A 16,761-nucleotide genomic window follows, 5' to 3' on the forward strand; every position below is an offset into this window, starting at 1 on the left:
AAATATTATTTTGAAATTACTTTTATGGACAGAATATGAAATTCTACATCTGCTGTGTTGGTGGAACAGCTCTACTGCGCAAAAGGTCATTTATTTAAATGAAATTCTTGGTTCAACAATGTAAATGGAACTCTTGGTTCTTCTACAGTAAGATACCAAAGTGTTTAGAGCAGAACACTCACAATTAAAATGTGGCCCACATTGCTGCAAATTTTTTCATCCTGTAGAAGGGAGGCAAAAGAGCTATAGTGAATACATAGAAACTGTGCCTACTCCGCAAAGATTGTGCTTGCCTAATTCTTTCTGCAAACGAATTTGTAACTGTTTTCTTCAGTGTTCTTTTATTTCAGCAATTACTTTATTTTTTAATTTCTATTTATATCCCACCCTACCTGGAAGCAGGCTCAGGGCAGGTCTCAACATTAATTTTACAAAAACCATTATAACAGATAAATTATTAAATTATTAAAACAATTATAACAGATAAATTATTAAACCAAAAAAGACAAGTACTACAATTCATTAATAAGGTTCGTTCAACAATCCTAACAGCTGGAAGCAACTAGGCCACGAACCAAGAAGCAGTAGAGATCTTACTAATGTGGGCAGCATATAGTTGGAAAGCTTCAGCAAGGGAGTCCAAATATGTGCTTAACTCTTCCTCTAAACTGAAGGGGATTCTACCTCTGTACATACAATAGTAAAGCCAAAAGTATTCCTGTATATACAACAGTAAAAACAAAAGTATTCCAATAATCTTCCAAAAACCTACTTTGGAGGACTGAGGAAAAGCTGGAACAAAGCAAGGCCTCTGGGAGTACTTCTACCCTAACCTTGGGGTCACTTCCCATTTTGCTTTACACCTTGTGTGAAGAGGGCAGTGGTACATGGCAGGGAGTTGAGAGAGAAAAGGGGCCAAGAATAAAAAAGGTCTGGGGAAAACTTTCCACAGAGCCAGAATTTAGCAGGAAAAGAATGGGCCTTCAAGAAGGATGAGATAAGGCTAAACTAGTTGTTTTAAAATTGCATTAATAATTTTAAATTGTAAATTGTTTAATTTTAACTGATTTTATTGTAATTGTTTTTATTGTTTTATTGCTGATATACAATGTTGTTAGCCGCCCTGAGCCTGCTCCGGCAGGGAGGGCGGGATATAAATATGAAAAATAAATAAATAGTCAATCACCCAGATATGTGGCTCTAGACTCTAATATAAGTAAATAATAGTTGGTCCAAGCCACATACTCTCAGCTTTTTTGTGGTTGGCTGTTTTATTCTAATTAAAACATTTAATTCTCTAGAATTTAACATTTTTAGTTACTGCAGTCTTTCCTAAGCATTGACATAAAGGCAGGACACAATCAAGTGTTTCTAGCTGCAACTAAATGAAAACTTCAAAAGAGCTGATTTCAACAATTTATCTTACGTTAAAAAAACGCTAGGACAGAGGATGTGTAAAATATCTGGGTCCTAACATTATTCAGGAAAGGGAAGAACCATTTCTTTTGATACATATGTCCCTAATACTTTATCAAATTCAGACAACTTAAATTATTAACTTACACATTTTCCTTGAAGACATCTGATGTAATTTTGTCTTCATCTGAATAAATTCCATGATCACTACTCAATCCCATGCTTTGAAGTGCTAAAATATTGCAAAGGGGGTTAAGGAAGAGGCTTATAAATCTGCTATTTAAATCTACAGTTGGTCTTTTATTTTGTTCATTTCAAAAGAAAGATAATCGGAGTCCCCCCCCCCATGTTCCCCCCCATTTCTCAACTTTTCATTGGAAAAACTGAAAAAAGTCCTGTGATTTTTTTCATGCAGTATACATTTTGAGGAGGGAAACTCTTGTCTTAAGATACATTTCATTCATTCTATAAGAAAAATATAGGGGGGGGGGGTTAGCTCCCCTAATTTCCCAGTTTTCCCATTGGGAAAATGGGAAAGACTTGAGGGGGGAAAGGGAAGCAAAGCCAGTCTTTCCCAATCCCATTTTTAATAAGTTTTCACATCTCTGTCCTTGAGGAGGTATGCTTCTAAAGCAACAACAATTACAAATGGGGGAGTGGGAGAGCAGGTATGATGGAATTTCTTTCCCAGTGCTTATCTTCGTGATGAAAATATACAGTAGAGAAGTGACCTTAATTTGTTTTTTCTATAATGTTAACTGTTTTTGTATTTTCAAGACTATCAGGTATATAAAAATGAGAAATCTAAGGAATACTTACCTCCTTTATACTGAGGTAAGGTGATATAGCCGTGGCCTGCAGTATCTAGCATATCGAACATAGCATTCAAGTTTGATTCATCCATAAGATAAGGATAGTCATTTGTAACTCTTGCAAGCTTTATTTTTTCCAGTGTCTGTATCAAGAACTCTCTTGGTTTCTCTGTCACAAAAGAACATTGACCACATTGTTACACAATTTAAATTAAGCTTACTTTTTCCATTAAAATATCAGATACTAGAAATGTTTCTGTGTGCTAAACTATCCCTTGTCTACCTTCTCATGCTTCTAAGCAGGAAGTACAAAAACCCAAGTCCAAACACTAGCAGTGCTATCGGCCAACAAGCAGAGCCAAAGAAATGCTGTCTTCTTTTTGTCTTCTGTTGTCTGCCTAAAGGCTGGGCACTGTTAGTATCAATATCACAACTGGCCTGGAATGTTACAGCACATACTTATGAGGTGTTGACAGGGTTTTTTTCTTTTTTCAAATGTAGTAGCCATTGGTCTGTTCTTTCAAAGGGAGAAATGCAAGGTGTATGAACTTGGCTCAAGAGTATTTTCCCGCACACAAAGTGGATGCCTGTAAATATTCCTAGAAGCAGCTTAGGGAAGATTATTTGGGGTGAGAAAACGACACAAGAATTAAAAAGCCTCTCCCTCCTGCTGGTTTTGGCAGGCCTAGCAGCTGCATTTGGGAAATGCAGCTGCTCATGGAATTTGTTCTGAGAAGACTCGTGGAATTTGTTCTGAGAAGACTCCTCCCCCCCCCAGCAGCAAATGTATTCCTCCTTTGTACTTGTTGTATTTGTATGTTTAACATAGTACTAAGACGAGTGCAAACCAAAGCAAGAGATTAGTGCTCCTACTTTGAACAATAACTTCATGCATGTATTTAAACACACACACACTACTCATAAGCCACCTTTTTACACTATATGGCTTGGAACATACCTACTCAATCACTTCAGGGGCCCTTTGAGTGTGCTCTTCATCTGAGAATAGAGTGGTGTGTTAAAGGTTCTTTTCAGTTGTGGCACCAAGTCTGCCCCCCTTGATTACTGTCTTCTGCTGGTGGGTAAAGATTGACCTGTTTCGTATGGGATTCCCTCAGTGACCCCGTCCCATTTATGTGTTTTTATGTACTTTAATTTTTAAAAAAAGGGTATATAAAAAGCTTATTGATTGTTCACTACCCTGGGAATGTAAATTGGGTGGAAAAATAGCATTAAAATGTTCTAAATATCAATAACCATTAAAATCACTATGGCCTTTTCTATAATGCACAACAGTTGTTCTCACAACAAGAATGGCAATATAATTTCCAACATACATTTCTATGATTTTTTAAAAAATGCCTATTTGCTATTTTTTTGGGCCTTCTGTGTAAAAGACTCCCCTTTCTGGTGACCACTCTGCCTCCCTGTGTGTGTGTGTGTGTGTGGGGAGGGGGGCGCACGCACTCACAGAAGATGCAATCTCTGCTCCAAGGTTTGTCATACCAGAAAAGGCCTCTGGAGAAAAGGTCAGGCTGTCCAAATGCTGTTGTAAGACCCCATCACGACCTGCCTTGTTCCATTCATTCTTATATATACTTCAGCCCTGAGTGCAGAAGCTGGGCAGATGACTACTTTTACCTGAGAGCCAGTTTGGTGTAGTGGTTAAGTGTGCGGACTCTTATCTGGGAGAACCGGGTTTGATTCCCCACTCCTCCACTTGCACTTGCTGGGATGGCCTTGGGTCAGCCATAGCTCTCGCAGAGTTGTCGTTGAAAGGGCAGCTGCTGTGAGAGCCCTCTCAGCCCCACCCAGAGAGCCAGTATGGTGTAGTGGTTAAGTGTGTGGACTCTGATATGAGAGAACCGGGTTTGATTCCCACTCCTCCACTTGCACCTGCTGGCATGGCCTTGGGTCAGCCATAGCTCTGGCAGAGGTTGTCCTTGAAAGGGCAGCTGCTGTGAGAACCCTCTCAGTCCCACCCACCTCACAGGGTGTCTGTTGTGGGGGAGAAAGATAAAGGAAATCGTGAGCCGCTCGGAGTGGAGGGAAAGGAAAGGTCCCCTGTGCAAGCAGCAGTCGTTTCTGACTCTGGGGTGACGTTGCTTTCACGTTTTCACAGCAGACTTTTTATGGGGTGGTTTGCCATTGCCTTCCCCAGTCATCTACGCTTTCCTCCCAGCAAGCTGGGGACTCATTTTACGGACCTTGGAAGGATGGAAGGCTGAGTCAACCTCGAACTGGCTACCTGAAAACCCAGCTTCCGCCGGGGATCGAGCACAGCTTAGGACTGCAGCTTTAACACTCTGTGCCAACATCATCTTCATTTTCATCATCTCATATTCGTTCCTGACAAGTGACCGTTAGCAACCCTGTTCTCTAGGAAGGGCGAGGCAGCCCGCCTGACCAAAGAATACGAGAGGGCACCATGCAGAGAGCTTGGGGGCCTCCCTCCAGACAGCCTTACCTGGGCGGTGATAGAGTAGCAATGCACTTAGGTTATGGAAAAGTTCTGGGATTTTGTGCTGCTCCAGATACCTGCGACCTTCCTCTTCACGCTCCATCGCCGTTGCTAGGAGACGAAAGGCAACGCCAGCTCCCCCTATAGGAGCAGGTCATGTGACAAAGACTGGCCAATTAGCAGCGATCTTAGGCTTCTGGGCTCACTCTCCCCCTCCCCTTCAAGATTTTACAAATAATCTGCTTTCGGGGAGATTCTGCAGGGTGTTCTAGATCCAGAGTCCCAAAATGGATGTTTTGTTATGCCAAAATAAACTTACTCGTCTTTATACGCGTTCATGTACAGGAACCCAAGGGCATTTTATAGGTTTAACTTTAATTCTGACCATGTTTGAATGCATCTGTAAGCTCGGTTTTATTTTGATTTTATCTCCAATGTTTAAATTTTTATATTCTGTGTATTTTTATCTGATTCTATTATGCCATTAAAGGTTTGGTATGGTATGGTTATAGGTTTAACACCGTTGTAGGGTGCTGCACACCTTTCCCCATATGAGCCCCGAAGATTATTGCAATCTGCTACTAACCAACACCCTTTGGCCATCCCTGGCCAGGCCCAAATGACACCCGACTAGCCCTGGCTGGCCCTGACCTGGTGGAATCAGCTCCCCCTGGAGAGTCAGCCCATACTGGATTTACTACCACTCTGGAGCCCCTGTAAAACAGAGCTGTTCTGCAGGCTTCCGGTTGAGGCAAGGGGGGGTGTCCTTCCTCTACTGCCTATACCATCGATTGTCCTCCCCTGCAATGACTTACCATCTGGACTGTTATATTCGGGCTGATATTTATGTTTTAATCTGCAAAATGTGCTTGCTCTGCCTATGTTATACTTTATTTAGCTGTGCTTGTTTTTGATCATATATGATTATTTTATTGTTGGATTTTAACTGTTTTATTATGTCTGTAATCTGCCCTGAGCCCGTTAGGGGGAAAGGGCAGAATATAAATCTTCCAAAATAAAATAAAATAACATTTATCCTACATATATTATTCTATCCACATTTTTTTAGACTCCAAAAGGCTGTTGAGGGTGCTGTGCCTATCTTGCTCCTTAATAGATGGGGCCTCCCTCCTGAAATGACCAGAAATATGTCAAGCACATTTTCTTCCCTACAGCCAAGTGGGCATGTGTGATCCTCCCCATTCTTCATTTTATCTTTTCAAGAGTTCTGTAAGGTTGTTTGAGCTGGGTAGATGAACATAAGAACAGCCATGCTGAATCAGACCAGTCATCCTTTTAGTCCAGCATCTTGTCTCACACAGTGGCCAACCAGTCCCCCTGAATTGTGAACAGCAGGGCACAGATGCTGAAGCTTTCCCATGATGCTGCCACCCGGCACTGGGATTGAGGTTGACTACCTCGGAATGTGGAGGTCCCCTTTAGCCACTGGTAGGCTTCTCCTCCACAAATCTATCTAATCCCCTTTTAAAGCTGTCTATGCCTGCAGCTATCACTGTATCATCTGGCAGTGAATGCCACATTTTTAATCACTTTGTGTAAAAAAGTGTTTCCTTTTGCCCATTCTGAGCCGACTGCCCATCAGCTTTATTGAATGCTCTTCTCTTCCTCCTGCTGCTAGCTTTCACCCAGGGATTAATTTTCTGCTCTGCCACATTTTTTGCTATTAATGGTCATCAGCCTTGCTGCCTTTTGGTTCAAGTGATGCCCAATTCTTTTGTGCAGGTTTAGCTTGTCCCCAGTGCCTACCAAATCTAAACCCTTCCTCCGAGCACCACTTTGTCATTCATGATCTGTGCCTGTCTAGCTGGCCCTGTGTATGGAACCAGTAGCACTTCTGAGAATGCCACCTTTGAGGTTGGCGGGCCTTTAATTTTCTGCCTAGTAACCTAATTTTTTTTCCCCTCTAGGACCACACAATTACATTTCCAAACATCATTGGTGCCAATGTGCACCATGACCGTTGACTTCACCCCAGCACCATCTATTAACCTATCTAGACAGCGTGTGATGTTTGGATCCTTCACACCAGGCAGGCAAGTCCCTACGCAGTCAAAACACCTGTCACAGATCCCATTCTCTTTATGCATAATGATCAAATCACTCACTATCAAAAGCCTACCTCTTCCCAACCCAAGGTGGAATGGGGAAAATGTATAGAATCAAATGTACAAATGGGCCATTTCGTAGAAAAAGCTTCCCAGGAACTCATGAGCATAACTTATTAGCATCTGCCACACTCCCTGACATCATCGGACATGTGTCAGAAGGCAAAGCCCACTGCTCAGCTCCACCCCAAAATCTCCAGGTATTTCCCAACTCAGAGCTGGCAATCTGGAGAAAAATTACTTCAAAAGCACAAAGAAAACAGCCAACATGTTAAATGATTTCAATATCACAAACATTTATCAGAGGGCATGCATGGCCTGTCAAGTTACTTCTGGGGGAAAGAAATATGGGGGACAGATGACAGGGAGAGATAGAAAAAGGAAGGAGAGAAAAAGGAGGGGAAAGAGGCTTCTCAGTCTGTACTCTACACACAGGGAAATTATCTGACTGCTAAGTTTGCAACAGCTCTTTTCTGGACAGTTTTTTTAGTAGTAACTGAGACTTGTCACTTCTTTCTGGCTTACACCATATTTCTTTCATGGTTAATTTTATTTTGCACTAATTTGATTGGTCCAGTAAAAGGCCTTACATTGATTTTATTATTGTTTCTGTAATTTTATTTTTCCAGTAACAAGACTGGGCTTTTTTAGTCTGCCCTTTCCTCATACTGATTATCACACTGTTTTTTCCCCCCTGCTCCTTTTATTGTTTCTGCTTTACCATTTCACATTGCTTCAACAACTGTCTTGTAAGCTCTGGGTAACCTCTTTGAGAGACAAGGCAGCCCACTTCCTCCATAAAGGGGGGAAAAGCCCTCCATCCTCTCTCCTGGGGAACAACCTGATTTGTGAGGAAATCTCCAGGAAAGTCCTGGAGACTGCCTGCTAGGATGCAGGGGAGAGACCTATCTCTTGGAGAGAAAGAGCAGTGCACTTCCTGCAAAAAGTGTGTGAGGGGAAAGCCTTCAGTCCTCTTCCCTAAGGAACTGACCTGATTTGTGGGGAAATCTCCAGAAAAGACCCAGAGGTTGGCTCCTTCGCTGAGACAGAGGGGTGGGAAAGGAAGATACAGAATCCCCCTGCCACCTCCAACAGAAGACTCCCACACACCCAGTTGCCCAGGATGGCTGGGCAGGCCTTGCATGGCCGGGGAACTCTCCTGCGCCCCCCCACCCGAAAGGTGAAAAACCTCCCCGAGATGCCTGCTCGCTTGGCAAAGTGTAGGCTGAAGGTATCCCCCCCCCCCATTCTGCCTCCACCAATGCCCACTTGACAGGGCAGGCCTCAGCCTTGTCCTGCTGTGCTGGGATACTGCACTTGTCTTTAGCAGAGGAATGCTCCTCCCCCAAGGGCAAGTGCACCCAGCCAAGGAGGCAAGGAAGGCCAGGCCTGCAATGGAGGCCAGAGATCACCCCACCACCGCCCTTCCCTTGAGGGCAAGTGTGCCCAGTCGAGCAAGGCAAGGAAGGCTGGGCCTGCAATGGAGGCCAGAGATCACCCCAACCCACCGCTGCCCTTCCCTCGAGGGCAAGTGTGCCCAGCCAAGCAATGCGAGGAAGTAGGGTTGCCAAGTCCAATTCCAGAAATATCTGGGTACTTTGGGGGTGGAGCCAGGAGACACTGGGGTGGAGCTAGGAGCAAGGGTGTGACAAGCACAATTGAACTCCAAAGGGAGTTCTGTCCATCACAAAGGGACCTCACAACTTTTTAAATGCCTTCCTTCCCTCCACCCTCCCCTTCTCTGATTTCACCTCAGAGCGGAGTGGGCGACGCCACTGCGCAGCTGCCACCTCTTCTCCGCAGCTTCCCTTCCCTTGAGGGCAAGTGTGCCCAGCCAAGCAAGGCAAAGAAGGCCAGGCCTGCAATGGAGGCCAAAGATCACCCCGCCCCCCACCATCACCCCTCCCTCGAGGTCAAGTGCACCAGCCAAGCAGGGTGAGGCCAAGGCTTGCCTTTTAGTGTGGGCTGAAGACCACCCTCCCCCATCCAAAGAAGTCCATCCCTCCTCCTCACAACTTACCGAGCAGTAGCCAGTCCAGCAGGATCGCAAGATAGGCATTAACTCCAAGCAAGGCCTCAGTCTCTCCCCTTGCAGGGCTGAGGGGGTTGGGCCAGATTTCCAAAGAAGAAGAAGAAGAAGATGATATTGGATTTATATCCCGCCCTCCACTCCGAAGAGTCTCAGAGCGGCTCACAATCTCCTTTACCTTCCTCCCCCATAACAGACACCCTGTGAGGTGGGTGGGGCTGAGAGGGCTTTCACAGCAGCTGCCCTTTCAAGGACAACCTCTGCCACAGCTATGGCTGACCCAAGGCCATTCCAGCAGGTGCAAGTGGAGGAGTGGGGAATCAAACCCGGTTCTCCCAGATAAGAGTCCACACACTTAACCACTACACCAAACTGGCTCTCCTATATTGCCTTTGAAGAGCCAATACTGCCTTTGAAGAGCCAATACTGCAGCCTTTGAAGCTCCAGCTGACTGCAAGAGAAGCACAAAAACAGGCACAGAGGACTTCACCATGTGCTGCTGCCTTATAAGGTAATAAAGAAAGAAATACTTTGTTGCTTCTCTCCCAGAACAGCCTTCCGGTGCATTCCTGCTGAAAATGAGCCCTGTGTACAAAGTAAGAAAAAGAGCAAGGACGTGGTAGGCCCCTTGCAGGAACAGGAGAATGAAATTGTAAGGTGATGAAGAAAGGGCAGAACTGCTTAATTCCTACTTTGCCTCTGTCGCCTCTTGTGAGAGAAACTGTGCTCCACATGGCAAAAAAAAGTACATATGACCAGGAAAGAGAGTTGCAGCCTAGGATCAGCAGAGGGGTAGTACATAAACACTTAGTTGTAGACGTAACTTCTGAGCTTCTGTCCATTATTTTTGAGAATTCTTGGAGAACAGGTGAGGTGCCAGAAGACTGAAGGTGGACAAATGTTGTCCCCATCTTCAAGAAGGGGAAAGAGAAGGATCCGGGTAACTACCAACCCCATCAGCTTGATGCCTATACCTGGAAAAGTTTTAGAACAAATCATCAGTCAGTCAGTCCTGGAACATTTAGAGAAGATGGCTGTGATTATTAACAGCCAGCATGGGTTTCAAGAACAAGTAATGTCAGACTAACCTGATCTCCTTTTTTGAGAAAGTTACCACCTTGCTGGATCAGGGGAATGCTGTAGACATAGTTTATCTTGATTTCAGTAAGGCTTTTGATAAGTTGGTAAAATGTGGTTTGGATCTTGTTACTGTTAGGTGGAACTGTAACCGGCTGACAAGTAGCACCCAAAGCGTGCTTGTGAATGATTCCTCATCCATTTGGAGAGGAGTGACAAATGGAGTGCCTCAAGGATCTGTCCCAAGTCCTGTTTTGTTCAATATCTTTATAAATTATTTGGATGAAGAAACAGAGGGAATGTTTATTAAATTAGCAGACAATACTAAATTGGGATCGGTCATAAATACAGTAGAAGGCAGAGACAGGATGATCTTGACAGGCTGGAAAACTGGGCTGAAACCAATAAAATGAATTTCAACAGGGATAAATGTGAAGTTCTGTAGGAAAAATCCAATGCATAATCATAGGATGGGAGAGACTTGTCTTGGCAGTAGCCTGTGCGAAAAGAACCTAAGGGTTTTAGTGGGCCATACACTGTACATGAGTACAGTCTGATATTGTGGCTAAAAATGGCAAATTCAATTTTAGGCTGTATCAACAGAAATGAAGTGTCCAGATCACACAAAGTGATGGTATTGTTTTACTCTGCTCTGGTTAGACATCACCTAGAGTGCTGTGTTCACTTTTGGGCACCACTATTTAAGAAGGACATAGACAAGCTGGAATATGTCCAGAGGAGAGCAACGAAGATGTTGAGGGGTCTGGAGACCAAGTCCTATGAAGAAAGGTTGAAGGAGCTGGGTATGTTTAGCCTGGAGAGGAGAGGACAGAGAGGTGATATGATCACTGTCTTCAAGTATTTGAAGGGCTGTCATAAAGAGCATGACCCCCAACCTTTTTGGCACCAGAGACTGGTTTTGTGGAAGACAGTTTTCCCATGGACTGGGGGTGATGGTTTCGGGATGATACATTTGTGCACTTTATTTTGGTGTAGTTAAGTGTGCAGATTCTTATCTGGGAGAACCAGGTTTTATTCCCCACTCCTCACTTGCAGCTGGAGGAATAGCCTTGGGGTAGCCAAAGCTCTCGCAGAGCTGCCCTTGAAAGGGCAACTTCTGTCAGAGCTCTCTCAGCCCTGCCCACCTCACGGGGTGCCTGTTGTGGGGGCGGAAGATAAAGGAGATTGTGAGCCACTCTGAGATTTTGAGTGCAGGGCAGGATATAAATCCAATGCTGTCATCTTATTATTATTACTTCATTGAAATAATTATACAATTCACAGCCTGGTTGCTAACAGGCCATGGACCGATACTGGTCCACGGACTGGGGTTTGGGGACCTCTGATATAGAGGATGGTGCAGAATTGTCTTCTGTGGCCCCAGAAGGTTGGACCAGAACCAACGGGTTGAAACTAAACCAAGAGTTTCCAGCTAAACATTAGGAAGAACTTCCTGACAGCTGTTCCTCTTTGGAACAGGCTTCCTCCTTGGGAGGTGGTGGGCTCTCCTTCCTTGGGATGTTTTTAAGCAGAGGCTAGATGGCCATCTGACAGCAATACTGATTCTGTGAATTAGGCAGATTATGAGAAGGCGGGTGGGAAGGGTTGCATCAATGCTCAGTTTTTGTGGCCCTTTCTTACACGCCCAGGGGAATGCTGATTGCCAGGGATTATTTTATAGAAAAATAGATGGTGAATCTCATCCAGGATTGTTATGCAGCTGCACCTACTATTCAATGGATAAGGTGGGAAGGAGGAGGTGAAACTCTCAGAAAGGTTCAGGAGCTGTGCTCCTGTGAGTTCCCACTTATTCTGAGGCCTGCCAATCACCACTTTGCCGATCAGCAATTTTTCTCCAGGCCAGTTTGGCAAGGGATCCTGGTGGTTTTTGCCCTCTTCTGGGCATGAAGCAGGGGTCCCTGGGGATGTATGTGTTTGAGGGGGGAGGTATTTGTGAAGCTCCTGCATTGTGCAGGGGGTTGGACTAGATGACCCTGGAGGTCCCTTCCAACTCTAATTATATGAATCTATGATTCCTCAGTAGGAGAACAGTTTGTCCAAGGCCACTTAACAAATTCCATGGGAGTACAGAAACCAAATTCTCATTGTTCCTAGTCTGACAGTGACAGTCAACACAACAGCTGGAGCTGTACCCCTTGCACATGAGAAAATGCATTTTGTCAGCCGTGTCCCACTTGAAAGGAGGGGAGAGAATGGGCAGCTGTTTCCTCTCATTAATTTGGTCCTGAGTAGCTCTTTCCTCCTACTCTCTACGAGAAGTAATGGAAGAGGAATGAAATCACCTGCTGCATTCAGACTGGGTAGGACCCCATTTTAAAACGTATACCCCCTTCAAATGTCAGATTGATCCCATGTCTGCACAGTCTTGTTACATGGGCCTGGGCTTGAAGTGTCTACCTAAACACATAGCTGTTTGGCCAACAAACAACTGTTTATCTTATCAACTGCCTCAGAAAATTTTCACCAGTACAAGCCAGTGAAAAATAGTACTGTGCCAGCTTACAACAGTATGCATTCCATAACCTCTGGTGTTTCACCTCCAAAATATAGATAATCTATGGCGACGGGGGATGGGGCATCTGTATTGCCTCCCTTCTCACCCACCATTCTATGCTCTCTGTGTATATGTCTTGTGCACAGGCACACACGAAGCTATCTTATACTGAATCAAACCATCAGTCCATCCCTATATGAACCCCAGAGGGCACTGAGGTCAGCCGGGAAAAATAAAATGACTATCCCTGGGCCGAAAGAGATCAAGCTTCAGAATACCTGAGCACGGGCCTCTCAATCGCGGCCCCTGCCCTATGGAATCAGCTTCCTGAGGAGGTGCGGGCCCTGCGGAACCTTGATCAGTTCCGCAGGGCCTGCAAGACTGCCCTCTTTAAACGAGCATATATCGACTGTTGAATTCTTGTTAACTAAGGACCCGCCAACACGGTCCTGTTCTAAGGACCTATGTCATCATGGAACTATTCAAACTGGCAGAAACTAGCGTCAGAACGCCACCATTGCTGCCAGATCAATTCAAATTATGGTTTTTAAATACATTAACTGGTTTTTAAATGATGTTTAAAGTTTTCATTGTTAAATTTAAAGTTTTTATATTTATTACTGTATATGTATGAAATGTTGTTAGCCGCCCTGAGCCTGCCTAGGTGGGGAAGGCGGGATACAAATAAAATTTTACTTACTTACTTACATCAAAATCAGTATTGTTTACTCAGGCTGGCAAGTACTTGGATGGGAGAGCTCCAAAGAATATCAGGGTCGTGATGTGGCGGCAGACAGTGCCAAACCACCTCTGAACCAATGTTCCGTCTATTTTTTTGTTCCCAATACTGAGCAGAGCAGTTCACATCCTGAGCAGAATGTAACTACTGCAATTTTCATGTGGGCAACGGGCAGTGCAAAACCATGTGTGGCTCCAGATGGCTGCTGAGCAGGGCTTCCTGTGTTAACGAGTGGATGCTCACATGCACAGCTTAGAAGAAACAATGTTCTGAACATCCTGTGACGTGACAGCACTTACCACCACCACCACCAATAGAAATACTAAATAGGAGAATATAATAATTAAATAAGACACTGTACGATACCCTATTTAGGTTGGAGCTTTCCCTGAAATTTAAGGTAAATAAATAAATAAATGATAAAATTTGTTTTTCCTATGGAAAGGCAATAAAAATTGTGCAAGTTTTTTTTTTACAAACATATAAATTATTTTATTTACAAAGCCATGTTACAAAAAATAATAATAAAGCACCCCCCCCCGAAAAAAAAAAAAACAATGAACAAAAAATACAATCGTTCACTAGAGAATATCTCCAGGCCTGGTGTTGAACCCCGGCAGTATCAGTCAGATACATATTTGTTCTTTTTTTGTTTTGTTCCTTTTTTCAAAATTGCAAGCCTTAAATTTGCTATTTACACCTACTTTCAACACTTAGAATTACCACAAGCATGGAATGGGTTCTCTCTGATACTGCTAATACATAAAAGGTGCAGAAGAATGAAAATACTTAAGTGTTACAAAATATGGGTTTGTAGAAAAGAAGTTGACTGTGTGTATGGCATTTTTCTTTCAGAATGACTGGACATGCTTTCTTCAAAAGTTTTCTGGAAAAAGATTCTAAAATCTGTAGTAGGAAAGCACAACGGACGAGGTGCAAATTCGTTTCTGTGCAACTGTTTATATTCCCCATGACTGACCAGCTATGCAAAACCCACAGAGTTTTGTTAAAGTGCCATGGGTCAACAGCGTAACAAAATATAAGGTGTAAATAGAAAAAAATTATTTTCTTCTTGTTTTAAACAATAGATCACTGAGAATCAGCAATAATAGAATCTGCTGTATAAACTATTCTCTACAAAGATTGATCAACACTTATGTACAATCGTTAACATTGATACAAAAGAAGGCATACAAGTTGCGCACTTTTAAAAATTTTAAATATGGCTGACAGGCCTATGCATTGCGTATGTCTAACAACTGAAGCTTCTGAGTCTCTATTGCTAGAAATGAACCACAAAGTCTTCAGGGGAAAAACAGAGGAGGGGAAAAAACCCTGTTGAATGAATGGTACGCTAAAACTCATTACAGGCTAGTCCAGTTTATATCCATTTTAAAAAATGCATTTTACTTTTATATGCATAAAATTATATAGTGGTTTTTTTTTCCAATGTAGGGAACTAAAGGGATAGGATGTTTCATTTGATATTTAATTTCCAAAATGCTGTCAGGCCTAAGCTAGTTAAAAGGAAAGTATACAAATGTGAGCAGCATTCAAATAAAGCCCTCCACAGTCACCAAAGTCCAGCTTCCTACACAATAAAAAAGCATGTTAAGAATTTTTTACAAAAAAAATTCTTAATACAGCTGAATTTGCTCCTTCAGTCAGTGAGACTGCCATAAATTCTCAGAAACAGCCAATGAATCTTACCACCACTGTTTTCCCTCTGGAAGTAAATTAGAGGGTATTACTGAGATTTTAAAACTCCTGCAGTTCTACAGCACAAAATAAATTAGGTTAAAAACCCCACATTAAACAAGGCTTTGCTCCTAAAATTGAAGACAAAAAAGAAAAAAACTGTGCAAAAATAACAGATACGTACACATTTTTCAGTCTGAAGAAAAGTACAATTAAAACATAACTCAAAGTACACAAAAATATAAAACATTGCTTTATCTTTCCTAAGTTTCATATGATTCATGAAACTATTCCTGTCAGCTTGAAAATATAGCAAAACATAAATTATTACAAAATTAACACTATAACATTTACTTTATCTTCTATCCCTCCCCCCCCAAAGGGCCTATTTGTGTTTACAAGTGTTAAACATTTTATACGGTTTAAAATCTGCCTTAGGCTTTTCTTTAAAAGAAAAAAGTAACCACTCCCCTTTTTGCATTCTTTCTTCTTTCCCCACAAGATGTAAATAAACGAGCATATAAGTGCACTTTTTAACACTGTAGAAATAAAAGTTAGCTCCTCTGTAATAATTTTGCAGTTACCCTAGTATTACTGATTTTTCTGATTACAAAATCTTTTTTATTTTTAAAAAATTATTCAGTAATTCTTGTAAAACATTGTCAGTGCAATTCAACTGATGCAAATTCAGTATGCCCAAACCTTGTCTTTGCAAAACCCCCAAATTGTTTCATAAGGGAGGACAGTAGCATGGATTCCTCAAGGCCCCCCATCTACATGTGAAAATTTTCACACGGTGATCCCACCAATGGAAGCCAGGTGCATTAACTTTTCCAGGCATTGAAAAGTTTAGGAACACCATAATAAAAAGGAGGCGCTGCTCACTGAAGCCACCACAGGAGTTAGTGAAATTTGTGGGTACAAAATACTTCCCCAACTGTTAGATACTGCTGAGAAATGCACTTGGCAATTTTTTTTATCCATAGGACAATAATAAATACAGAAGTTACTGTTAATCTGAAATAAAGTGGGGGGTTAAATACATTTTAGCCACACATGGCTTTAGTTTGGAATGTCATTGCTGTTAGTGTTAGAGAAACAATCAAACAATGCAACAATCTGCTTAAAAAGCATCAATACAAATCAAATCAGATTGCACGGATCAGAGGCCAATGTGTGAACAAAACTAAAATAAACCAATTTTACAACCTTCATGTAGATTTCATTTTTTTTTTTAAAAGATCAATGTAAAAACCACAAATATATGTAAATTAAAACCATCTGCAGGATTCAGTCAATAAACAAGTAATTCAGAAGTAGGGTTGCTAAAGAGCTAGAGATTGCTGGCTGGTTGCATTCCCTCGTTATGGGAGAGTCCTTATCCTACCCGTCCGGTTTAATGTCTTCTGGAAAAAAAAGAGAGAGAGAACCAACTTTACCATGTAGCTCTGTTATGCACATTGTTGTACTGTTTAATGTTTTTAGGTTTTAATTTCTTGAATGTTTTAAATCTTTATATCTTAAATGCTAGTTTAAATTATGTTCAATTAATTGTTGTGAGCCGCCCTGAGCCACTTGTGGGAAGGGCGGGATATAAATCATAAAAAAAACAAAACTTCAGAATGGAAGACTTCTCCCCCCCCCGCCCCCCCACTATACACTGTGTGGCAACATTAGTTTGTAATAGCGCATCTGGTGCTGCAAAATGAAACTTTTTAAACAAAGGAAAGTCCACAGTCTTGAGGACTCATGGCCACATGCCAATGCTCTTTTGTCAAGACTAATGTGGAAATAAAATGTCTCCAGGGCTTTTTTTGTAGCAGGAACACCAATTGTATCCAGGGCTTTTTTTGCAGCAGGACCTCCTTTGCATATTAGGCCACACACC

At 42.5% G+C, this 16,761-nt stretch overlaps 2 protein-coding genes across 4 annotated transcripts in view; both read right to left on the reverse strand.

The window, feature by feature from the left end:
* Positions 1-108: 108 nt before the first annotated feature.
* On the reverse strand, positions 109-4,823 carry EFCAB10 (EF-hand calcium binding domain 10). Its single transcript, XM_060244719.1, has 4 exons — positions 4,696-4,823; positions 2,236-2,397; positions 1,564-1,648; positions 109-221 (listed from the first exon to the last, which is right to left on the reverse strand). The coding sequence occupies exons 1-4, from the start codon at positions 4,790-4,792 to the stop codon at positions 185-187; spliced, it is 381 nt and encodes a 126-aa protein (XP_060100702.1). The 5' UTR covers positions 4,793-4,823; the 3' UTR covers positions 109-184.
* An 8,816-nt stretch (positions 4,824-13,639) lies between these two features.
* Positions 13,640-16,761, reverse strand: part of ATXN7L1 (ataxin 7 like 1) — a 160,863-nt gene continuing 157,741 nt past the window's right edge. For all 3 annotated transcript variants that reach the window (XM_060244735.1, XM_060244733.1, XM_060244734.1), the window contains one exon: positions 13,640-16,279. In XM_060244735.1, coding sequence (XP_060100718.1) covers positions 16,238-16,279 — 42 coding nt within the window. In that variant the 3' untranslated portion in view covers positions 13,640-16,237. The remainder of the gene's footprint in view (positions 16,280-16,761) is intronic.

This window comes from Heteronotia binoei, chromosome 8 (genome assembly GCF_032191835.1).
Source record: "Heteronotia binoei isolate CCM8104 ecotype False Entrance Well chromosome 8, APGP_CSIRO_Hbin_v1, whole genome shotgun sequence".
NCBI lineage: Eukaryota > Metazoa > Chordata > Lepidosauria > Squamata > Gekkonidae > Heteronotia > Heteronotia binoei.